The sequence below is a fragment of the Protopterus annectens genome, chromosome 13.part0 (assembly GCF_019279795.1).
Source record: "Protopterus annectens isolate FY-2018-M chromosome 13.part0, PAN1.0, whole genome shotgun sequence".
NCBI lineage: Eukaryota > Metazoa > Chordata > Ceratodontiformes > Protopteridae > Protopterus > Protopterus annectens.
In genome coordinates this window covers 346,807,560-346,833,385 of record NC_056747.1, presented here as the reverse complement: position 1 = coordinate 346,833,385, position 25,826 = coordinate 346,807,560, and the positions used below count along the sequence as shown (strand labels likewise).

At 42.4% G+C, this 25,826-nt stretch overlaps 1 protein-coding gene across 1 annotated transcript in view; it reads right to left on the bottom strand.

The window, feature by feature from the left end:
• Positions 1-25,826, bottom strand: part of MED12 (mediator complex subunit 12) — a 4,088,267-nt gene that overhangs the window by 2,378,617 nt on the left and 1,683,824 nt on the right. Inside the window, exon 17 of the mRNA XM_044054827.1 lies at positions 5,552-5,670. Within this exon, the coding sequence (XP_043910762.1) occupies positions 5,552-5,670 (119 nt within the window). The remainder of the gene's footprint in view (positions 1-5,551; positions 5,671-25,826) is intronic.

The window sequence follows — 25,826 nt, the reverse complement described above, 5'->3', positions numbered from 1 at the left end:
GCCAGTTCTTTCATGCAGCAATATGTTTATTGCACCCTACTAACACAGTTTTGCTAAATATGTTGCATATCAGGTAAGTACAGATTCAAGAATGAAGAGAGCAACTTCATCACAGTCAACCAGCAACAAGAGAATGTGCAAGTGGCAGGATGTTTGGAAAGTGGAACTGAACTGGATCAAGAGATGCAGTGATGTAAAAGCATCTTTAAATACTGCAAGAAAAAATTACTAGTGTCTCAAGGTGGAAGAAACTGTCGCACATGAGGCAAATGAAAACAAGACTGACATTCTTCAAGCAAAATCCAGTCACCTGATGACAAAGTGGGCAAGGAACACAAACACTGAGGGACCAGAACTTAGGATCATTGCAGCAGAAGCCTCTGAGGTGTTCCATGCTGTTAAGCACAGTATTACCTATAACAATTTGGACTGTAAAGTTGGCCAGCCAGTTGTACAGTGACTCGGACATTGCAAAGAAACTATCTTGTGGAAGAACCAAGTCTGAAACCATTGACAAAAATGTTTTGGGACCACACTCATTGGAACGCCTTCTGCATGACCGTCAAAAACCAGGCACTTCAATTTCATCAAATGCTTCTAACAAGGGGAATATAAAATTATTTACACTTGTTGTGAAGTATTTTTCTAAAGAAGGGGTGATGAATGGCCTTTTGTACTTCTATGAAGGCCCCAATGAATCTGCACAGGCTATATCACAGCAGATTTCGAACATTATGGAAAGGGACTCTTTGTCCTGGAACAGCTTTTCAGCATATGGGACTGATAATGCCAGCGTGAACTATGGGAAGAAATCTGGTGTGTATACCAGATTAAAAGAAAAGTGCCCATCATTCCCAGAAGGCTGTGTTGCCCACATCATTCACAATGCAGCCAAAAAAGTTGCAGCACAACTACTGTATGATGTGCAAGCATTTGTAATGAAACTTTTCAGCCATTTCTTAGGTTCTGACACAAGGACCCGAGACCTAAAAAACTTCTTTGAGTTTTGTGGCATGGGATTTGAGAGCCTGTCAAGACGTGTCAACAAGGTGGCTGTGACTACTGCCAGCCATTGGAAAAATAGTGAAAAATCTCCCAGTGCTCCAGCCCTACTACTTCTCCCAGGGAGAAAAGGAGATCCCCCCCCCCCAAGCAGATATGGCAGCACTTTTCAGCTCATGAGCATGGTGAGATTGCATTGCCTATGCTGCCCCAGTACTATTTGCACTTACTCAGTGCTGTTCTTGCGGATTTCAATGCACAGAGAAGTACATTAGAAAAATCAGCACTTACTGCCATGGAAACATTTTGTGTAATGGTCTCTGAAGCAAAAACTGCAGGCAAGAGCTGAAGGTGCTTTTCTTTGGAGGGAAACTTATGGCACTTATGAGCACATTAGACAGCACTTCTACTAAACTGAAGAGACTTCACTGTGTTCTTGGAGATAGCAGTAAAGTACTTAGAACAGTGGTTTGATTATACTGAAAACAACTACCTGTTTACACTGTCTACATTATATCTATGAGCCATTTGCTTTCAGTGACATACTCAATGTGACCACTGCCTTGAGTCTGCAGGATGTAGATGAAGACCATCTTTTCAGGGACTACTTGTCAATTAGGCCCTTGCTCTAACAGTTATGTACCACAAGCTTGACCCCAGGACATAAGTGGCTGAAGCTTTTCAGAGACGGGCCTGAGCTGACCGCACTATATCCGGTAATTGCTAGGGCATTACCTATACCAATATCAAAAGTATCTGCGGAAAGTTTTTTTTTCTTTGGTGAAAACTAAACGGACAGATGTGCGAAACTGATGTAGTGTGAACTTGCTAAAAGCCAAACTAATGATGACTACAAATTACCAAATGAAATGTAGTGACTTTTATTCAAATATTAATAAATAAAATAAACCACAAATATGCGAGGGCAAGGGAGATGGCAACAAGGTAGGAACAGCACCCAGAGCAGGAGATAATGTCTGAGGTTGTGTATTCCAGCTCTTCATGTACTATTAAAGTTACATCTTATAAACAGTTAAATATGTACAATTTTACTGAGCTTATAGTGGAGCCTGTACACCATATCCTTTTTTTAAAAGGGTTTAACTTTGTGCCCTCATGAAGGGCAAACACTGAGCACACAATTTGACTAAGCTCTTTACGAGAAAACAAAATCTTGACATTTTGTATGGCACAAATGATGGTAGCAGGGTGGGGGCATGTAATGACAATTTAAAAAGGAAAAGTGTCATGAATCCGCCATTGCACCTCGTTATATTCGCAATTTTGAATGGATTTGTGAAAAGGAGATTAGAGATTTATTACAACAAAGGTGCCAATACAGTTACTATAATTTGTCATCTTATAAAAAGGATATTTTAACATCTATTACACAAGATGTAGACATTAAATGTATGCGCCCTGACAAAGGTGGAGGACGTGTAATTATGTACAACTTTGATTACAAGGGAAGAATGCTCAACTTGTTATTTGACAATGCTGTTTATAGTGTTGTTTCATTAAATGAGATAAAAACTGATTATAGGGCTGTGAGAATAGCACTGGAAGAGCTGTTTCTGTTTGAACAGTTGCCACAAGATTTATACGAGTTACTAAGAGTGTGGGACCCTGTTATCCTGAGAATTTTTGGCATGCTGACATTACACTTGAACCTCAGAGATCCACCTCTACGACCTATTGTGGCTTCAGCAGGATCCATCACTGAGCCATTGGCCAAATTTGTTGATACAAAACTTAAAAATTTGTTTAAACCTTTTGGACATATTTGTGATTAATGGGATTTTTTTGACAAAATAAGGCAGGTTGATCATGATTTTCATTATTTTACTACCTGTGACATCAAAAGTTTTTCTGTCGTCCCACAAGAACAAGGTTATGGTTTGATGAGATAGTTAAACTCTAAGGGGAATTAACTGAAAATGATGAAAATTTAATGCATGATTTCATGGAAATAATTTTGTCCGACAATTTCCTGCTTTTTGGCAACGGATATTATAAACCGTGTTCTGGGGTGGCCATGGGGGCTATATGTGCCCCTGTTTTTGCAAATTGCATTTTGTTAAGGTGGAAATTAATGTCCAAGTTTCCACCTTCTAAGCTTTGCAAAGCTTATTATAGATATTTAGATGACTTGTTAATTTTGCAGCAAGGTAGTATAGATCAATTTAATGAATTGTTGGGGTTGATGCAACATTGTACCGAGTTTCTGGATTTTACTTACCATGTCAATGCCAATGAAATTGCATACTTGGATATTAAAATTAAACATTCACCAGATGGAACCCTGGAAACAGAGATATTTAGAAAGCTCACCTATTGCAATTCGTTTTAATTCTATTCTAGCTGCCATGCATACCATCAGAAAAAAGGCATTATAAAAAGTCATTTTATTAGGGTGTCTAGACTGACATCAAATGATAACCAGTGCCAAGAAGAATTCACTCTTTTGAAAAGAATGTTCTTGGAATGCAATTACCCAAGTGTCCTGGTGGATGAGGTGGCAGGACATGTGTGTAGTGAACGAAATGGTTTATATGGCTACATTTTTAAACGTGGGTATAATAATAATTCAGATGTTGTTGCTCACAACTAGTCCCTTGATTTAAGTACTAACATGGTTTTTCATTACTCACTTGATAACAAGGAAATACAAAAGATAACCTTAAAAAATGGGTCTATTATAAGTAGTAATGAGGCTACACAGAGATTTAATGAGGTTAAGCCTACTTTCACTTTTAAAAGACAGAGTAATTTTAAAAGTATTTTGGAGAATAAACCTATATGCAGGATGGATAATTTTCCTAAAAATTCTAGATGTGGAAGATGCAATCAATGTGGCATGCTGAATGGTGCTATGAAGGGGGGCTACATGACAAAATCAAGGACTATGCCAAGGGAAGAAGGTTTAATTGTTTTACAGAGAGAGTGATTTATTTTGCTGTGTGCACAATGCCAAGCTTTTTACACTGGCAAAATCAATAACGCTTTTAATCAGCGTATTTACCAGCATGCTTACAGCATCCAGCAAAATGACAACAAGAGTGCTTTAGCTAGCCACTTGTTCACCTATGTGGGGTTTGATAAATTTACATTTTTTGCTGTACAACAAATTGATTTGGTGGCATACTGTGGGGATTGGAAGAACAAGTTGTTACATAAAGAAATGCTTTGGCAGGTGAGATTCAATACCACTGTGCCACCAGGCTTAAATGAAACAGTTTGTATTGCCAGTGAGTTAAAAGAAAGATCAAGAAAAATATAAGTTGGCAAAATGCAAGTTGATGCAATGTACGCAAGAACATGTGATTGTGTGTTGTGTTTCTAGTATGGTTTCTGCAAGCAGTTTGTTAAATATGTATATCATGTTTACCTGTTTTATTTAGGATGCATTATTTTGAAACCATTCATAACATACATTAATTAAGGTAAATGCTAGCTGAGTATGTAGCTTTAAATGCATGACTTGGCTTCATGATTTGTTTTCAATTAAGGGTGTGATTCTGGATATAAAAGCCTGTGTCATTCATTTGACAGATGAAAACGCTAAACTGGTTTGATTTTCTTTTTTTTTTTTTTCTTTACAACAGCAGTTTATTTTTAAAGGTTTTAAACTGTAAAATAATAAACACTTTGTGGAAACGAGTTCTGGTCCTTTAGAGCACCTGGTTTATTTTATTTCTGGAATACTTACAGGGTTTGCTACCTTCTTGTTTTTTACTATTTTATTCAAATACTGTATCAAACCGGGACCTTCTTCAAGGCATAAAATCAAATGCAAAATACACTTAGAAATGTAGTTAGTGTACTAGTGTGCAGTATGTAGTTTTGCTTTTCTTTGCTTTAGCTTTAATTTGCAATAAAACAGTCTTAATTATACACATTTAGCTTGTGTGTGGTATGTTTTTATTTTTCTTTCAGAACAGTCATGGTTGGTTTATGAAGGATTGTTTTACTTTTTTAAAATAAACTGTTTATAATGAGTAGTGCATTTTTTCCTTGAAAAGTTACTTACTGCTACAACTGAGTAATGTGTTTGCTTCATTTAATTTAAATTGTTTGTGAGTTTTCAGTATGCTGTAATAACCTCACAGTGCTGTATCCATAACTGTAATACTGCATTTCTTTTAACACTTCTGGTGATGTCATGCTGAGGGTGTGCCCAGTGTCATATTGGCCACACCCCCATGTCCCACTTTGGCCTTGTTAAAAGGTGGCAACCCTAATCACCCACTGCCATAGAAAAGACAAACATATGAACACAGACTGTAGTAATATAAATGCTGCATCAGGCTCCTTAAACAAAAATGATACTCTACTGTAAAATTATCAGACAGACTTCAAGACAATAGTGCTGACCCGAGTGTAGTATATATTTTAAAGTTAAAAGGTATTTACATGCCATTGAGTTTACTCACAGCCAAACTGATAAGGGTAGTTCATTAGCATAAAAACATGCATTCACGCAAGTTGTGTGCTTCACTATGTTATTTTTAAACTATATGATCATAATAAATAGGGCATTAGACCATACCTGAGAAGTGACTTGATGCTGATCAAAGCAAGACAGGTGTTGAAATTTAGCAAATATGTCCTCTGCTGTAGGAAAAGACTCAGGCTTACTCCTCTTTCTTTTCTGGCTTTCTTCCCCACCTGGAAACAAAAAATAGCAATAAAAAAGAAAGTGGTTTTATAAGTGATAAAGTACAGTATTTCAGACAACTTGCAAGATGTGATTAGAAACAAAAGGATTCTTAGATTAGAATTAGTTTAGATATGAACTGTGGTTCTACAGTAAATATCTGAAAACTGGAATTTTACTGACCATGTTAAACTAGTACAGGCTTCACTGAGTCCATGTTTAAGAGGATACTGAAATACTGAAGAACCAACTGTAAGGAAAATAAGCTTTTGCTCTTAATATTTGTATGCAAATTTAATTATGTAAACTGCATGTTATACTGTAAAGAAATTTTGTACAGTATGCAACCAGAGATGTTGTTAAAGTAACAAAGTACATTTTATTAACTAATGTATCCAGGCTTTACATTCAAGGAGAGAAGAGTGGAAAGAAGCAAGATAAAAATAATAAAATTACGTGCTTCTTGGGGAATGTAAAAGTGCACTGATTACATTAAATGCAGAATTGAAAGGTAATTCCCATTTTATAGAGGTGAATGTCTAGAATAATATCCTTAATTTACGATACAGACAAGGGATTCCATTTAAACAAGCAGGCGTGCAAAACAAGAGAAAATGAAGAAAAGCATGAAACAGTAGCTATTTGTTGCATTTGCAAAGTTATTAACAGTTTCTTTTTCCATTAGCACCTACAATTTTAGCAAAAGACAAGGAGAAAACGGGTGGAAGGAATTAATCATGAGACCTCAGATGAGTGCGTTTCGAGTGAAATCTACAAAGGCTTTTCTGTTGCAACATTACTAGCTGTACTTTTTTCCCCATTAGCAAACACTTTTAGTTGGAGATGATGACTCTGTAGATGAAAGAAATTTATCAGGAAAAGTGCAATATAGTTGGCCTTTAAAGGGAAGCTGGCAAGTAGTTCAATGAAGTCTGAAACTGCAAGAAATGAACAGTTACATTCATAGTAGTTTTAATATTTTAATGCATTAAATATCCCATCCATTAACAACCCATTTTCTCAGTTTTGCACATAGGGTCAGGATATCAGTTTAACATTGGTGATCATTTACAGCCAAGTTCCACACTGCCAGGTGGCTAGTCTTTCTCCTGTTTTTCTTCCATACCACACACTCACATGCACACACAGCCCTATGACCAATTCAGTGAGTCACATTCACCTACTGCATATATTTGGAATGCTGGACAAAAATGGAGTGCCTGGAGGAAACGCATGCAAACACAGGGAGGAAATATAACGCTGCACACTTCGGTTTACTTATTAAAATGTAGCCATTGCACTCTTCCTTAAAGCTAAAAGTTAAAAGTTCAACTGGAGAAGAAAAAGCAGCAAATGCACTGTGTGCAAAATTCCGTCTCTGTGTCTTGGGAATTCGCCTCTATTCAATGCTCATAACAGTCACAACACCTTCAGTGAAACCAAGTAGAAGTGAACAAAAGTTTATTGTAATGCCAACAAAAAGAATGGTTAAGCGCTTTCACTTGAATAAAACAAGCTTCCTCAGAACACCATAGCTTGCATCACAGTTGTTTAAATAACATTTTTGGCGCCAAATTTCAGTTTGAAATTTTAAAGCTGCACACACATCCTATAACCATTGTTCTCGACTCAGAAAATATTAAATAATATTCATATTATTTCTAAAAGTGCAGTGCATTTGCTGCTTTTTCTTCTCCAGTGGAACTTTTATGGTTGCTGCACTGTTTGCTTCAGTTGAGTTTAAAGCTAAAAGTTAATTTACTGACAGCATGATTACTGCTTTTCACACGAGAGGAGATGAGAGATAAAATCTGTGCAAGTGTCAAAGTACAGTTGTGTAAGAACTTACTGTAACAGCAGATGTCCTATGACCAAAGTACCCAATTAAACTGTTAGTTATCTCGGTAAATAACCTGGACATCTGACTCGGGTACCAAAGCCAAAACCTTCCACGGAGCCATATGTCCATATTATGACCGAGGCCCTTAGCGTAAGGGTACATAAGTAAACGTATGAATGTAAATCCTCAAACCATCTCCAAGCCAGTAAGCCTGAGAAACAAATTAAACTGGTCAGCTAAGAGGGGATAAGCAGAAAGAAAGTGATCCCCCTCAGTCAATGAGGAGGAAAGAGAAGAATCAGAAAAGGGAAAGGTAGGGATGGAAAGAATACTATCCCAAATTGTTGGATGAGTCCCAAAGTTTAAGAGATGTGAAGGGTGAATGGAATGGAAAAAACTGTCTAGTAATCCAGAGAGGACTGACAAGCTCTAGAGTTAGAAAAGGCATCCACTCTGATGTTTGGGGAAAGTGTGCACAGAAGACCAAGTAGCTGCTTCTAAAATTGTTCTAGGGTCAATCTTCTTGCAAAAGGATCCAGAGAGGCAACTGCTCTAGTGGAATAAGCTTTTGCTGGAGAAGGTAAACATTTGCCATGTAGAGTGTAGCAAAAGGAAATGGATTTAGAAATCCAGTTAGCAATAGTTTGCTTAGAAAGTTGGTTTCCTAACTTGGAATCGGGGAAAGAGAAAACTGGCCAGAATTGTGAATATTCCTGGTCGTCGTTGTCTTCTTCTTTCGGCTTTTCCCGGTTAGGGGTCGCCACAGCGGATCACCTGTCCGCTCATGATTGGCAGTGGAGTTTTACAGTGTCGAGTTGCCAGCCTGGCGCCCATCCTTCCACAGAAGGCATACACACAGACTTACACCTAGGGCCAATTTAGAGTGTCCAATCCACCTACAGCATGTCTTTGGGATGTGGGAGGAAACCGGAGCACCCAGAAGAAACCCACGAGACCACAGGGAGGACATGCAGACTCCACACAGAAGGCACCCCAGCCGAAGATCAAACCGGAGAACCTGGTCTTGACTAGGTAAAAATGTGGGCTCTCTATGTACATCCAGAGAACGTACATTTAATTATTTTTTTTCTTATTCTGGGGCTTACGGCCTGACTGAGAGGTCATTTATGACTTTAGACATGCAGGGAGAATGACCATTAAGAACACGTTTGGACACTCGTCTGGCAGAGGTAAGAGTTACCAACAGTTTTCTTGTACAGAATTTGAGAGAAGCAGAAGATGCTGCTGGTTTAAAAGGAAGGAGAATGAGTTTTTCCAGCACACAGTTGGGAGGGGGGTAAGCTTTCCATGGAGGTTCTGAGTAAAGTACACCTTTTAAGAACGGTTTCACCTCTAATCTGTACAGGGATGGCAGATTTGGGGGGAGACATGTAGTTATGGCAAAAATGTGTGCCTTAACAGATGAGTATGCAAGGCTATACTCCAACAGCTTACACAAATGACAGGACCACTGAGGCATCAGCTTGAAGTGGGTTCTGATATTTTGGGCAATTCCATGTTGTATTTTTTTTTTATTTTGCTAAGCAAGATTTTCTGGTAGCAGGTTTTCTTGCCTCTGAGAACTTTAAGCACATCCTCAGAAAATTGTCTAAAAGGGATCAGAATCATTATCTATAATGTTAAGCTGAGGGATGATGGGTTGAAATTCAGTAGTAAGCCCTTCTGCTGTGTGAACAAGTCCACTGTGGACACAAGTTGCTGGTGATGGCCCTTGCTAGGTTGTAAAGAAGAAACCATGCTGCCTTGGTCAATATGAAGTTAAAACCAAAATCTTTGGGTAGCCTCTCTGTATTTTTGTCTTCAAAAGAAGGCATACAAGAAACTCTCATTCCAGGGGAAGGGCACTTCATTAATTTTCCAAGCATGAGGACAGTATGCCCTAGTGCAGAAGAGCGGGAGTTACTTCTGGTGGAAGGAGAAAAAAAAAATCTCTCGATGGCATCATCCATTTCTGGACTATGTCTAGTTAAGTATCCATTTGTGAGCATCTTCCCCTGATCAGTTCAGGAAATCTGCAAGAACACTGTCCTGTGATTGGGGTGGAAGGAAGAAAAATATCTACTGCTGCACACCCATTTTAGGCTACATCTAAGATCATCTCCATGTTCAGCACTGTGGGCATCATCCCTTAATCTGCACAGGAAGTCTACCAGGACATTACCCCTGTGAGGGAATGTAAACTGCTTGCTTTTGTGGCCTGCTACCATGCCTAAAGAGACGGTCTGCACGGACTAAGATCTGTTGACCCCCCCACTTGTTTAAGTACCACATGGCCAATGTGTTGTCTGTGAACACTCTTAATGGACCTGGTTTTCAATAATGGGAGAAAATCTGCAGGGCTCACATTAGTGCCCTCATCTCCTTTAGACTGATGTGCTTTTTCCTTAAATCTGTAGGCCATTGTTCCTGAATTTTTAGGTTGCCCGTACACGCGCCCCATGCAACATCTGTTGAAACATCTGTGGTTTGAAGGGGAGACCTGGGTTTAGCTTTACCTGCGATTCCCACCACAGAATTTCTTTAAGCAAGGCAGGACAGGGACCATTGTGTCTAGGGGATGAGAATGTTGGTGCCAGTTGGAATTCAGATACCACTGAATCTTTGTCATATGGAGTCTGACAAACAGAACCATGGGAATGGCTGCTGCCATGAATACCAGTGCTCCGAAGATCTCCCTTGCAGTACAGGACTGAAGAAGAAGGAAAAAGCAAAAGGTTAAGCTTTGCACTTTGGCAAAAGGAAAGCCTGCATAAATATGGTGTCTAGTCTACATCCCATGAACAGGGCCCTAGGCCTTGGGTTGGTTTCATTGCTGACTTTTTCAGACTGATTCTTATGGTGAATTTCACATGAGTGAAGAGTGCCTGCTGAGAAGAAGCCTGTATTAACAAGTGAGAGGAAAAAAAGAAGGGTGTTGAGAACTGTCTCCAACCTAATCCTTTCCTTGGGACAACGAGTTTGGAATAGAATCCCCTTCCCACATATTGTGAAGATACTGGCTCTACTGTGCCTTGCTCTAGCAATGTTTGAATGATGAGAGAGAGCAACTGTATACACACACACACATATATATATATATATATATATATATATATATATATATATATGTGTGTATATATATATATATATATATATATATATATATATATATATATATATATATATATATAGATGTGTATATATCTATCTGTATGTATATGTGTGTGTGACTGAGGAGGAGGAGGGATACCAGTGAAAGGAGAAACTTCTCTCCAGGGTATGTTGACTATTGGTCTCCAACCTCCTCCTTTTCTTGGGACAAGGAAAAGTCTGGAATACATTATATATATATATATATATATATATATATATATATATATATATATATATATGATTTTGTGGAGGACGACGGATACCAGTGAAAGGAGAAACTTCTCTCCAGGGCATTCTCTATCCCTTGTGAATGACTTAAAACACATTATTTGTCTAGAATGATGAGAAGCCAGCTTTTTTAGGGAGGTCATCGTCCATTTAAATAGGAAAAGGGATGGACCGGGGGGGGGGGTGGGAGAAGGGGAGAGGAGGTAGTCAAATGGACTTATCAGGATAAGGAGAACTCAAAGATGTAAAGTCTGTCTAGTTTGATCAGAAATCTTTTCATAGGCATCTCCTTGGTCTTATGAGTAGGCCTGGGTTCCCTGCAAGTGAAGGAAGTGGGTTTTGCAGGTTAATTCCTTTGATTCTGTGGTTCAGAAGTAATAAAAATCTGTCTACAGTCCTGCATAATTTATCGTGTCTACTGCAACAGCAAAAGACTGCCAGCATTCAGACCAAGTAAAAGATCCTTATGTAACGACGAGTTTCACCTTCATACCTTCTCTGTAAGGGGGCTGAGAAAGTACAGTTGTGTACACGTACCATAAATGTAGATGTTAGAGTGTATTCACTGTTGCAGTCATCACACTTGGGTTATGCCTGCAGGTAGCACTCAGTTGGCCTGAATACCAGAGTCTTGGGATTTATGCATCGGATGCTGTCGCCTCAACGATGACATCAGGTTGTCCGGGGTATAAAACATGCAGCAGACTCCATTACATCAGTATTTCTTGCACCAGATGTCAGGAGCCCCCAAAATAGGAAGCAATCAAATGATGTGGAACACCTCCAGTAAAAAGTAAATATTTCCAAAAGATATGGTCAAAAAAGAGGATAGGTAGAAAGTATAGAAGACAGGGGGCTGGAGGGAGGGTAACCAGGACTGCAACAGTGAATACACCCGAACATCTACATTTGTGGTAAGCACACACAACTGTACTATGTTCTTCATGTTTCACTGTTGCAGTCATCACACTTGGGTTGATTCCTAAAGCTGAGGAAAGTACAGTTGTGTACACTTACCATAAATGTAGATGTTAGACTGTATTCACTGTTGCAGTCATTACATTTGGGTAATCTGCTGGCAGGTTGCCCTCAGTTGGCCTGATTAATAAAGCCTTGGGTCCTGCGTCGGTTGCTGTCCCTTCTTCATATAAAACATGCAGCCGACGCCATTTTCATCAGTTTTTCTTGCCCCCGATGTCAGGTGCCCCTCAAATGGGGAGCAATATTATATACATATATATATATATATATATGCAATTTAGAACACAAAAAATATACCTCCAAATAAAAGCAAATACAACAAAAAGGCGTTTGAGCATAGTAACAGAAAGAAGAGGTATAAAAACAGAAAATATGAGGCTTGCGGGTGGATAACCAGGACTGCAACAGTGAATTCACTCGAACATCTACATTTATGGTAAGTGTACACAAAGTACAGTTTTGTACCTACCATAAATGTAGATGTCCGATAGATATGCAACTGCAGTCATAACATATGGGTTGTCCTGCCTCAGGCAGCCCTCGGTCGGCCAGATTCCAAAGTCTGGGTCCGACGTCGGCTGATGTCGCATTTCTCTCCGACGTCAGAGCGGCTGGAGTACGTAAGCATCAGCCGACGCCATTTTCTTCAGTGTTTCTTGCCCCAGATGCCATCCAAGGAAGGCTGTAATCAAATTGGAAGACAAAAACAGGATTCCAGACAAATAAATGAGCAATAAACAGATACACCATAACAGATATCCCCAGCTAAGAGAAACAGGGATAGGAGTGGACCCTAGGCATAGAGGGGTATGGAGGGAGGGAAAATCCGACTGCAGTTGCATATCTATCTATCAGACATCTACATTTATGGTAGGTACAAAACTGTACTATGACCTTCAAGAATGCAACTGCAGTCATAACATATGGGTAGAATACCATAGCTTAGCTGGGGGAGGAGGAATGCTCTAGGAAAAAGATGGTGTGGCAATCAAACCCTGCAGGACTGCCGAAGCAAAGCCTGCTCTGGATCTGGAGTATAGAGGGAGATTGTAGTGTTTGGAGAATTATGCACGGAGCTCCATGTAGCAGCTTCTAGAATGTCCTTAGTATCTTAAGAATGCTGTAGAGGTGGCTGTAGCTCTGGTGGAATGTGGTCTGACATTGGCTGGAACAGAATTTCCATGAAAGGAATAACAGAATCTGATGCAATGTCCAATCCATTTTGAAATAGTCTGTTTTGAAATTGCTTTTCCTTGGACTGCAGGGGCGTAAGCTACAAAAACTTGTTCAGACTTCCTACTGGTCTTGGTTCTGTCCAGGTAGTATCGAAGTTGTCTGTGAATGTCCAAGGTATGTAACAGTCTTTCCCCCTTATTCTCAGGACTGGGGAAGAAAGCAGGCAGATGAATAGCTTGATTTAAAGAAACCCTAGATGCCACCTTTGGCATAAAAGTAGGGTTGGTCCTTAATGAAACCCTGTCTCTGTGGAAAATTATGAACGGTGGTATTGCCATTAGGGCCTGTAGTTCCGAAACCCTTCTTGCTGAGGTAATTGCCAACAGGAAAGCTGTCTTCAATGAGAGAAATTTCAAGTCAACTGAAGCTGCTGGCTCAAATGGAGGTAGAGTCAGTTTTTCTAGGACAAAACTGAGGTCCCAGGCTGGCACTGGAGCCTTTCTTGGTGGCTTAATGTTCTTGATTCCCCTGAGGAATTGCCTTAGCAAAGGATGTGAAAAGACAGGCGGATCCAGTGTTATATCTAGCTGAAATAGCTGATGCATGTATCTTTATGGAAGAATATGAGAGTCCATTCTTTAGCATATCTGCCAAATATTCCAGGATGAGTGGGATGTTCAATAATAATGCATCATGTCCCTTGCTGGTATTCCAAATGCTGAATCTCTTCCATCTTGCTAAGTAAACCTTTCTGGTGGATGGTCTTCGAGCCTCTGTTAGTATCCGCTGAACTTCCTTGGACAGAGATAGGTTGACGTTATTCATGGGATCTCCCAGGCTGTTAGCTGCAGTGTCTGAAGGTTTGGATGCACTGTTTTGAAGTTGTGTTGAGTCAAAAGTAGAGGCCATTGGGGAAGGGCCCACTTCTTGGTGTGACATATGCTCCGTAGTAGTGGATACCAGTGTTGTCTTGGCCAGTCCGGAGCTATTAGGATCCCCTTGGGTCTCTCTGCTTTGATCTTTAGTAATAGTAAGGTCATCAGTGGCAGAGGTGGGAATGCATAGATTTTTAGGAAGTTCCAGTTGAATGAGAGAGCATCTATTTTCCAAGCTTGTGGATGGTATGTCCTTGAGCAGAATTTTTGTAGATGATGGTTGAGGTGAGAGGCAAATAGGTCTACTTCTGGCCTGCCCCATGTCGAAGTGAGCTGTGTGAAGATCTTCGGATGTAACCTCCACTCGTGTGGATCTGTGAAATTCCTGCTTAGGCTGTCCGCCAGCACATTGTCTTTGCCTGGAACAAACTGGGATTGTAACTGAATGTTTAGGCTCAGTGATTTTTCCCAAAGATGCATTGTCAGTCTGCAAAGGGGGTAAGAATGGGTGCCCCTTGTTTGTTTATATACCACATCACAGTGGTGTTGTCTGTCCGTATCAGTAAATGGCCTTGCTGAAGTTGGTGTTGAAAGGCCTCGATGGCATGCATTACTGCCAGCATTTCCTTTTGGTTTATATGCAGATGTGTTTCCTTTGGAGACCATTGTCCTTGTATACACCTGCCTTCCATGTGCGCCCCCCATCCAAGGTCTGAGGCGTCTGTGGTCATGGTCTGTGTTATCTGTGGTTTTTTGAATGACATACCCGTGTTTGCCTGGCTTACCGAGGCCCACCATAGGAATTCCTTTTGTAAGCATGGAATGAGCGGTATGGTTGTCTCCAAGTTGTTGCTGTGCTGAGACCATAGGCTTTTTAGGTACCATTGAAGCTTTCTCATGTGTAGTCTTGCTAATGGAACCAGGAGAATGCAGGATGCCATGTAACCCAGGGCCTGTAGGAATCTCCTTGCAGTCATCTGGGTAAGTTTTGCCAAACCTTTGAAATAATGAGTTAACTTCTCTTGCTTGTCTTCTGTTAGGTAAGCCATTTGAGAGGCTGTGTCTAATTTGGCTCCTAAGAAGATTATTTGCTGGGATGGCTGAAGTCTTGACTTTTGGAAGTTGACTGTGTATCCCAGAGCTTGAAGTAATCGTATGACATAGTCCAAGTTTTTGTCAACATCAATTTGTCGTCCGCTTGTATGAGGCAGCCGCCCAGGTTGGGGTAAATTTGGATCCCCTGGAGCCTGCAATGAGCAATTACTGAAGCCAGGCATTTTGTGAATACTCTGGGCGCAGTAGATAAGCCAAATGGCAATGCTGAGAATTGATAATGCTCTGGCCCTGCAAGAAATCTGACGTATCTTCTGCAGCTGTGTCTGATAGGGACATGCAGGTATGCCTCCTTGAGGTCCAGAGTAATCAGCCAAGACCCCTTGCCCAGCATGGGAAGGAGTTGCTGTAGAGTCAGCATTTTGAACTTTGGTACTATGAGAAAGGTGTTTAATGCGGACAAATCCAGTATTGGTCTCCATTGCGATTCTTTTCATGGAACAAGGAACAGTCTTGAGTAAAACCCCTGGCCTTGTTCTTGTTGTGGAACTCTTTCTATTGCTTTCATCCGAGTCAGCAGAGAGATTTGCTTGATAGCCTCTGCCCTCTGGTTTTGTGGTAGGTTTGGCATGCCTTGTTTTTTTGGTAAGGTATGAAAATGGAACCTGTAACCTCGGTCTATAATGTCCAAAATCCATTTGTCCTTTGTCAATCTGTGCCAATTGTCTGCAAAGAGAGATAACTTCCCACCCAAGGGAGCTTCTATTTGTTCCCTGGTAGGCGGAAGTAGAGGAAAGTCATTGAGATTGTGGCTGTGGGGCAGGTGAAACCCCTGTGTCACTTCTTTGGTTTGCTGGCTGCCATTGTCGTCCCCTGTAAGGACCTCTGTATTGTCCTCTTCCTCGGCCACGTCTGTTTTTACCCCTTTGAAATTTTTCAGGATTAGGAAAGGACCAGTTTTTTGAAGGCCAATTCCTACTGAATCTGGGGGGTTGAACCTGGAGGAAATCTTTCACCGTCTGTACTGATTTTGCTTTTTCCTCGATGGACTTTAACACATCCTTAGCATTAGCACCAAAAAGCTTGTTCTTTTCCAAAGGTGCATCCAGAAGTTTTGCCTTTACATGATCTGGTAGAGGTTGATCTTTTAACCATGCATGTCTACGAATGACTGCCCCTGTCATAGCTGCCCTACATGAAGCTTCCCGTGCATAATATCCACACTGCAGGAAGTGATTGCTTACTTGCTGAGAGTTATGTACAGCTTCCTGCAAAGACTTCCTGTCTAAAGGATCAGGAGAGGCCAATGTTTTCTGTAAATCTTCTAACAGGAAATCATGATATTGTAACATATGAAAAAGGCAATTCAAAGCTCTCATAGATAAAGCAGTAGAGGTGTAAACCTTTTTACCCCATCTCTCTAATGACCTAGCTTCCCTGTTGGAGGGCAAAGGATTTTTAGAGGTGGAAGCTGAAACACCTTTAGGTCCCTGAGAAATAGTTTCCAAATCAGCAGTATGGGCCCTGAATAAATGGGAATGTGTTTCTGGGACCCTGTAATACCTGCTTGGCTTGGCTGGAGCAGGAGGAAAAGAATCAGGGGTAACACTAGAGTCAGAATATAAATCATCCAAAACATCAAGCACAGGAGGAATAGCTAAGGGCCTGTGCTGGGGCTTTTTAAGGAAAGTTCGAAGGTGCTTTCTGGAATCAGAATATTCCTGGCCTTGCCACTTGAAATGTTCCCTCATGGTATGCAGAACTTCCCCAAAAGAAATATCCTCAGGAGGGAAGGCCGAGGGGATGGAATCCTCTGCATCCGAGTCCTCATAGGTCTGGAAGAGCTCTTCCTGGCCATCAGAATGGACAGAGTCCTCGGAATCTTCATCTGAAGGAATAGGGTCAGAGGGTTCAACCCGGGGCCTTTTATCAGAAGGAGGCTGGGATCCTCTCAGGATGGGCCTGTGAACCTCTAATCATAGAAATTAAGTCAGCAGCCATAGTCATAATTTGTGTCTCTGGAGTAGGCTGAGGTAAGGCTTTAGCAGTAAGATGCTTGGTCTTGCTGGCTGCCTTAGCCCTAGTGTAGGCCTTAATAGACATGGCCATAGGAGGCCTGGCAGCTCCACGTGCAGGAGTGACCTTATCTACAGCAATGGTCTCGGGCATTTCTTCGGTTTCGGTATCCGGAGGAAACTCAATAACTGGCGTCGGAGTGATATCCGGAATCGGAGACGTCGGTAATGCGGTGTCTTCGGTTCGGAGCGGTGGAATAACCGTCTCAGGGGGAACCGGAGCACTCGCGGTAGGTTTTGGTGTGGAGCCGGTGGTAGACGCGGACCGAGGATGTCGGTGCCGGTCTTTTCGTTTCTTGGGAGTTTGCGATGTCGGAAGTTCCGACAGCATTGTATAAGCAAATTTTTCACCGAAAAAATCTTCAGCGAACTCCGCCCGGCGCCTGAGAGTGCGCTTGTTGAAGCGAGCACAGGCTACACAGGCCGAGATGTCGTGGTTTGGGCCAAGGCAAGGAAGACAGTAAGACTGGAAATCCTTATAAGGTATTTGTTTACCACAAGAAAGACAATTGTTAACTTTTTCAGTAATTTCTGACATCGGCTGAGGCAAGAAAAGGTTCCCAACGGGGTACTTAGCTTTTTTGATGACTTCGTAATCGAAGAATACAGGAGCTGACCGACCAGCACTTGCGAACTGCTTCTGCTTCGGGCACTGCGCGGCAAGAAAGACTGAAGAAAATGGCATCGGCTGATGCTTATGTACTCCAGCCGCTCTGACGTCGGAGAGAAATGCAACAGCCAACGTCAGACCCAGACTTTGGAATCCGGCCGACCGAGGGCTGCCTGAGGCAGGACAACCCATATGTTATGACTGCAGTTGCATTCTTGAAGGACATCTGTACTATGTTCTTCGTGTTTCACTGTTGCAGTCATTACATTTGGGTAGAATCCCAAAGTTATGGTTGGGAAGATGGAATTATCAGACATTAGGAGCAGCTATAAGGCCCTGCAGGACAGCAGTGGCAAAGCCTGCACTGGATTTAGAGAAGAGAGGTAAATGGTAATGCTTGGTGAACGTATGAACTGAGCTCCAGGTAGCAGCTTCTAGAATGTCTCTGGTAGGAACCCCTCTGAGAAAGGCTGCAGAAGTAGATGCATCCCTGGTTGAATGGGATCCGATCCCCTTGGGGACAGATTTACCATGATGCATGTAGCAGAAATGAAAACAATGGCTTATCCATTTTGAAATTGTCTGCTTTGAGATGGCCTTTCCCTCTGCCCCTGCAGCAAATGCCACCAGTAGTTGCTCAGATTTTCTTAGAGATTTTGTCCTGTTCAAGTAGAATCTTAGTTGTCTGTGTACATCCAATGAATGCAGAATCCGCTCCCCCTTGTTCTGTGGATTTGGGAAAAAAGTTGGCTGATGAATGGTCTGATTAAGAGCCACACTGGATACCACTTTAGGAATAAAGGATGGATTGGTCCTGAGCGCTACCATGTCCGGGTAGAAAATAATAAAAGGCTTCACTGCCATCAGAGCCTGTAAGTTCTGAGATCCTTCTAGCTGAAGTGACTGCTAAAAGAAAAGCTGTCTTCCAAGAGAGAAATTTTATGTCCGCAGTAGCAGCTGGCTCAAAAGGAGGCAGGGTGAGTTTTTCCAACACAAAATTGAGGTCCCACGCAGGAGTTGGTGCTCTCCTGGGAGGTCTTAAATTTTTGGCCCCTCTGAGATACTGTTTTAGCAGGGGATCAGAGAAGAGGGACGTTCTGTGTTGGAAACAGCTGAAATGGCAGAGGCATGGATTTTTATGGAAGAGAAGGACAGGCCCTTGTGAAGTATCTCAGTTAAATATTGCAGAATATGAGGAATATTGGACATTTCTGTGCTTATTCCTTGTGCCCGATTCCAGGCACAGAATATTTTCTATTTATCAGCATAAAATTTTCTAGTGCTAGGCCTTCTAGCCTCCAAAATGACATCCATCACAGGTTTGCTGAGAGATGTAACTGGTGAAATTAGTTTATTAGCCATGCTGCAAGATTCAGAGTTTGGAGCTGAGTGTGTAGAATTTGAAAGTTCTGCTGAGACAGTAGATAAGATGTCTGAGGCAAGTACCACGGAGGAAGGTGTGACATATTGCATAGGAGCGGGTACCAGTGTTGACGAGGCCAGTCTGGAGCAATCAGAATCATTTTTGTTTTTTCCTGTCTTTTAGTAATACCTTGGAGAGCAAAGGCAGAGGGAGAAAAGCATAGACTGATAGATTTTTCCAGCTGAAGGATAGAGAATCCACTTTCCAAGCTTTTTTGTGATGGATTCTTGTGCAAAATTTGTCCAACTGATAGTTTTGGGGTGAGGCAGAAAGATCTATGTCTGGGCTCACCCATTTGCATGTCAACATACTGAAGATTTGCGGATCCAGTTTCCATTCGTGTGGGTCCATAAGATTTCTGCTTAGTTCATCTGCCAGAGTATTTTGCTTTCCTGGCAGGAATTGAGCTTGTAGATGTATTTGTTAAGTCAAGGCTGTGTTCCACAAGGCCATGGTTAGTCTGCAAAGGGGGTAGGAATGGGTACCCCACTGCTTGTTTATGTACCACATGACTGTGGTGTTGTCTGTCCTTATCAGTAGTTGTCCTGGATGAAGAAAGTCCTTGAAAGCTGTCAGAGCATTCTGTACAGCTAGCATCTCTTTCTGGTTGATATGCAGGTGCATTTGATTTGGGCTCCATTCGCCCTGAATGCATCTCCCTGCCAGATGCGCCCACCCCCCAAGCATAGTCCGATGCACCTGTAGTCAGGGTTTGGATGGCAGGGGTGCAATGAATGACAGTCCCTTGTTTTGGTGACAGGCCTCTGCCCACCAAAGGAAATCTTGCTGCAGGCAAGGAATTATAGGAATCATTGTTTCCAGGCTGTGACAATGTTGACTCCATAAGCTTTTTAGGTACCACTGAAGTTTCCTCATATGCAGTCTTGCATATGGAATTAGAAAAAAACAGGAAGCCATGAACCCAAAGGCCTGCAGAATTTGTCTTGCAGATAACTGGGTTTTTGTGGCCACTTGTTTGAAGTAAGCCATGAATTGCATTTGTTTGTCTGGCGTGAGGCAAGCCATCTGGGCAGTTGTATTCAAGCTTGCACCCAGGAATGTAATTTGAGAGGGTACCAGTTGAGATTTCTTTTCGTTTATGATGTACCCTAGGCAAGTTAGAAGCCTTTTTACAAGTGCTAGATGCTGTAGATGAGTGTCGTTTTCTGCCTGAATTAGACAATCGCCCAGATAAGGGTAAATTTGGATGCTTCTTTGTCTGCAAAAGCAATTACTGGTGCCAGGCACTTTGTGAAGACCCTGGGTGCAGTAGATAAGCCAAAGGGCAGTGCAGAGAACTGGTACTGCAAATAGCCTGCTTTGAAGCAGAGGTATCTTCTGCAAGATTCCCTCATTTGGATATGCAGGTAAGCCTCTTTTAAGTCTAGAGTTACCAACCAGGCATCCTTGCCTAGCATAGGCAGCAACTGTTGTAGAGTCAGCATCTTGAAATTTGGAATGTCCAGGAAAGTGTTTAGAATGGATAAGTCCAGAAATGGATGCCATGATTTGTCTTTTCTGGGTATGAGGAAAAGTCTTGAATAAAAACCTTGTCCTTTTTCCTTTTCTGGTACTGGTTGAATAGCCCCCATATCCATGAGGGACATAACTTGTTTCTCGGTCTCTGCCCACTGATTTGGAGGCAGATCTGGCCATCCAATTGGAATTGGCATCGTGTGGTAATGAAATCTGTATCCCTGGGATAGTATATTTAAAACCCACTCGTCCTGGGTAATTAGATGCCAATTTTGTGTGTGAAGTGCTAGTTCTCCCCCCAAAGGGGCTACCAAAAGAAAAGTGCTTGGAAATGGCAGAAAAAAATCATTGAGACTGTTTCTCGTAGGGGGGTGCCTTGCTACTTCCAGATTTGGAAGTGGAGGCACCCAATTGTTTTGTTCCGTAAGCTCCTTGTGACCGAAACCTGGAACCTTTGGAGTGTCTGGGTTTGACCTGAGCGGCACTGGTGGGTACTGGAAAGGACCAATTCTTACTAGGCCAGTGCCTACTGAACCTGGGTGGCTGCACTTGTAGGAAATCTTTTACAGTTTGCATAGATTTAGCTTTGTCTTCCATCTTTTTTCTAAACTTCTTCTGCCTTATTACCAAAAAGACTGTCATGTTGTAAAGGAGTATCCAACAATTTTGCTTTAACATGATCAGGCAGATTTTGCTCTTTGAGCCAAGCATGCCTTATCACAGATCCAGTTACAACTGTCCTGCAAGAAGACTCTAAGGAATCAAAACCACATTGCAAAGTATGCTTTCCAACTTGTTCAGCTGAATGCAATAAATCCTGTAACTATTTTTGACACAGTCAGAAATCAACATCATTTTCTGTTTAAGTAAGCCAATGACATGCTGCTACTTAAGCATATGAAACTGACAGTTTAAAGCCCTGATTGCCAGGGTTGCAGACGTGTAAACCTTCTTACCCCATCTATCCAGCGCCCTGGAGTCTCTATCAGAAGGGGTAGGATTTTTAGCAGTAGAAGCCTTAACACCCTTGGGACCCTGAGAAATTGTTTCAGGGTCAGCAGTAGGGTTTTTAAAAAGAAATTTGTGGGAGTCAGGAACCCTGTAATATCGGTCTGGCTTACTAGGAGCCGGAGGCAGGGAATCAGGAGCCATGCTGGATTCTGAGAAACCATCAACAATGTCTAGAACAGGAGGTATAGCCAGAGGCCAATCCCTAAGCCTCTTTTTAGATTCTGAAAAATCCTGACTCTCCCAATGAAAGTGTTCCCTTAAGGTATGCAAAGTTTCTCCAAAAGAGAAATCCTAAGGAGGAGAAGCAGAAGAGATGGATTCTTCTGCATCAGAGTTCTCATAAGGTGGGATAGATAATTCCTGACCAGAAGAGGAATCAGAAGAAATGGAAACCTGATCTGAAGATTCATAATCAGTGCCTTGCCTAGGCCTCTTAGCAGGAGGGGGTTGGGAACCCCTGATCAAAATAATTAAATCCTCGGCCATTTTGATCATTTGTTTTTTAGGCATAGGGGCCTCAGCACGTGGCCCATGCATCAGTTTTTTAGACATAGAAGTTGGTTTTGGCTTTATTTTTGAGGATGGCGTCTGTTTAATATACAAATCTTAAGGCCTGAAAACACCATCAGAAGCCGGTGCCTGCTAAGCGGCTCCGGACCCATCTAAGGGAGAGACATCCGCGGGTTCAATTCTTGAAGTGTCTCGCGGCATACCGGACTCCAAATGGGTCTCAGTAGAGGCCTGCGAATCAAAAGTAGCGGGTATCAGGGGCTGCGAAAGCACCTCACTGAATACTGGCGACTGGCTTAGGAGAAGCTTCGTCGGGTTTTCTTTTCATTTTTTGTGAATTCCAGTAGTCGGATTGCTAACCAACGACATTTCTGGATAGTTAAATCTTGAGCTAAAATATTTAGAAGCAAAAATATACTGACGCTTAATAGTGCGTTGGTTAAATTTAGCACAAAACCGACAGCAAGGCACGTTGTGGTCAGGGCCACGGTAAGGAATACAGTACAAATTAAAATCCTTATGAGGTATTTGCTTCCCACAAGTAATACAATTGTTAACTTTTACTGACATCGGTGAGGAGCAAGAAAAAGTTTCCCCAACGGGGTACTTAGCTTTAGGTTGAAGACTTCGGTTCTGAAACTCGAAAACGAAAATTTCAAGAGTCTGCCGACTGACACTTGCGAACTGCTGCTGCTTCGAGCACCACGCGGCAAGAAAGACTGATTAAAATGGCATCGGCTGCATATTTTAAACACCTGACGTCATGAAAGAAGGGACAGCAACTGACACAGGACCCAAGACTTTGTTAATCAGGCCGACTGAGGGCAACCTGCCAGCAGATTACCCAATTGTAATGACTGCAACAGTGAAACAAGAAGAACATGGGTGGAGGCAGTGAAGTAGTAGTAGGGCTGGCTAGTAGGCCTTACAAGACTGCTGTGGCAAATCCAGCTCTGGATTTAGAAAAGATAGGCAAGTGGTAATGCTTGGCAAAGGTGTGTACAGAACTCCAGGTTGCAGCTTCCAGGATGTCCCTGGTAGGGCCTCCCCTGAGAAAAGCTGTAGAGGTTTACGTAGCCCTAGCGGAATGAGGCCTGATCCCCTGTGAGGTAGGTTTCCCGCGGTGTTTGTAGCAGAAATGGATGCAGTCTGCTATTCATTTAGAAATAGTTTGTTTAAAAATGGCCTTGCCCTCTGCCCCTGTAGCAAAACTGGCTAGCAGCTGATAAGATTTTCTGAAAGGTTTAGTCCTGTTAAGGTAGAACCTCAGCTGTCTGTGCACGTCCAAGGAGTGCAAGATCCTTTCCCCTTTATTCGGAGGATTAGGAAAAAAGGATGGCAAATGGATGGATTGGTTTAAAGCCACACGGGATACCACCTTGGGCATAAAAGATGGGTTAGTCCAGCCGCATGGAAGATAATGACGAGTTCCAAAGCTATAAAGGCCTGTAACTCAGATACTCTTCTTGCTGAAGTGATGGCTAGCAGGAAGGCTGTTTTCCAAGAGAGGAATTTTAACTCTGCTGTAGCAGCAGGCTCAAAAGGGGGAAGCGTGACCTTCTATAGTACACAGTTAAGGTCCCAGGCAGGAGTGGGAGCTCTTCCTGGGGTCTTAAATTGTTAGCGCCTCTCAAGAACTGTTCGATCAGAGGGTGAGAGAAGAGTGATGACTCAGTATTGTAATGAGCTGACATGGCAGAGTCATGAATCTTAATTGATGAGAAGGATAGGCCTTTGTAGAGCAGCTCTGCTAGGTAATATAGGATTTGAGGCAAGGAGGGCACAGCTGTGTCCGGACCTTGAGACTGGTTCCAAGAACAGTACCTATTCCACTTTTCTGAATAGGATTGCCTAGTATAGGGCATCCTGGCCTCAAGGATAACATCCAGCACTAGTTTGCTGAGGGTTGCTGGTGATGTATTCAGGGAACAAGCCAGGCTGCCAGGTTCAGGGTTTGCAGCAGAGGATGCAAAATCTGTCCCTCCTGCTGGGACAGCAGAGAAGGGGGGGGGGGTCTGATGTAGGTACCAGGGTGGCAATGCTGTCAGACTGCGTAGGAGTGGGTAGCAGTGCTAGCGTGGCCAGTCTGATGCAATGAGGATTGTCCTTGGCCTGCCCTGTTTGATCTTAAGGAGTACTTTTGGAAGGAGGGGCAGAGGGGGAAGGCATAGATTGAGTGGGTTTTCCCATGTGAAGGACAGGGCATCCACTTTCCAAGCTTGGCTGTGGGGAATTCTGGTGCAAAATTTGTTCAGTTGATGGTTGTGGGGGGAGACGCAAAGAGTTCCACCTCTGGTGTCTCCCCCACCTGTGTACTAGAAGTTTGAATAGTTGGTTCCAGTTTCCACTCGTGTGGGTCCATTAGATTTCTGCTTAAGTCGTCTGTTAGTGAATTTTGTTTGCCTGGCAGGAATTGAGCTTGCATGTGCACTTGGTTGCTTAAGGCTGTGCTCCACAGAGCCATGGCTAACCTGCAGAGTGGGTGGGAGTGAGTTCCCCCCCTGCTTATGTACCACATAACTGTGGTGTTGTCTGTATTTATCAGGAGTTTTCCTGGCAGGATAAGGTATTTGAAAGACTGTCAGTGCATTCTGTACAGCTAACATTTCTTTTTAATTGATATGCAAGTGAATTTGTCCTGGGCTCCATTTGCCTTGAATGCATTTGCCTGCCATGTGAGCCCCACATGCATAACCTGATGCGTCTGTTGTCAAGAGCTTGGATGGCAGGGGGTTGTGAGAAAGGGGGTTTTGAGAAAGGGAGTCCCTTGTTGTGGTTTCAAGCTTCTGCCCACCAAAGGAACTCTGTCCTTAGGCAAGGAATGATAGGCATCACTGTTTCCAGGTCCTGGGAATGTTGACACCAGAAACTTTTAAAGTACCATTGAAGTTTCAGTAGAATACATGAGGCCATGAACCCTAGGGCTTGCAGTATTTTTCTTGCAGATGAATGGGTTTGGGTGGCCAGTAGTCTGAAATAATTGGTCAAATAAACCTGCTTTTCTGGAGTGAGGAATGCCATCTAAGAAGTTGTGTTTAAGTTTGGTCCCAGGAATACAATCTTTTAGCTGGGTACCGGATGTGATTTTTTTTTTTTGTTGATGGTATACCCCAGAGAAGATAGGAGTCTCTTTACAAACGTCAGGTGCTTAAGTAGCAATTCCTGCCTGTCCACCTGAATCAGACAATCGTCCAGGTATGGGTAAATTTGAATATTTCTCTGCCTGCAGTAAGCAATGGCTGGAGCCACACACTTTGTGAATACCCTGGGTGGACTAGATAAGCCACAGGGAAGTGCAGAAAACTAAAAGTGCATAGAGACTGCCCTGAAACGTAGATATTTCCTGCAAGATTCCCTTATGGGAATGTGCAGATAAGCTTCTTTTAAGTCTAGGGTGACTAGCCAGGAGCCCTTGGCTAGCATAGGTAGGAGCTGCTGGAGTGTAAGCATTTTGAATTTTGGTACCACCAGTAAAGTGTCTTGACAGATCCACAATAGGGCACAAAGAGTTCTCTTTTCTGGGCACCAGGAACAGCCTGGAGTAGAAAAGTACAGTTGTGTACCTACCATAAATATAGATGTTCGAGTGTACTCACTGTTGCAGTCATTACACTTGGGTTATTCCTGCTGGCAGGCTACCCGCAGTCGGCTAGAGTTCCAAAGTCTAGGTCCGGCGTCAGTTGCTGTCGCCTCTTCCCTGACGTCAAGTCGTCAGGGGTATAAAAGATGCAGCAGACGCCATTTTATTCAGTTTTT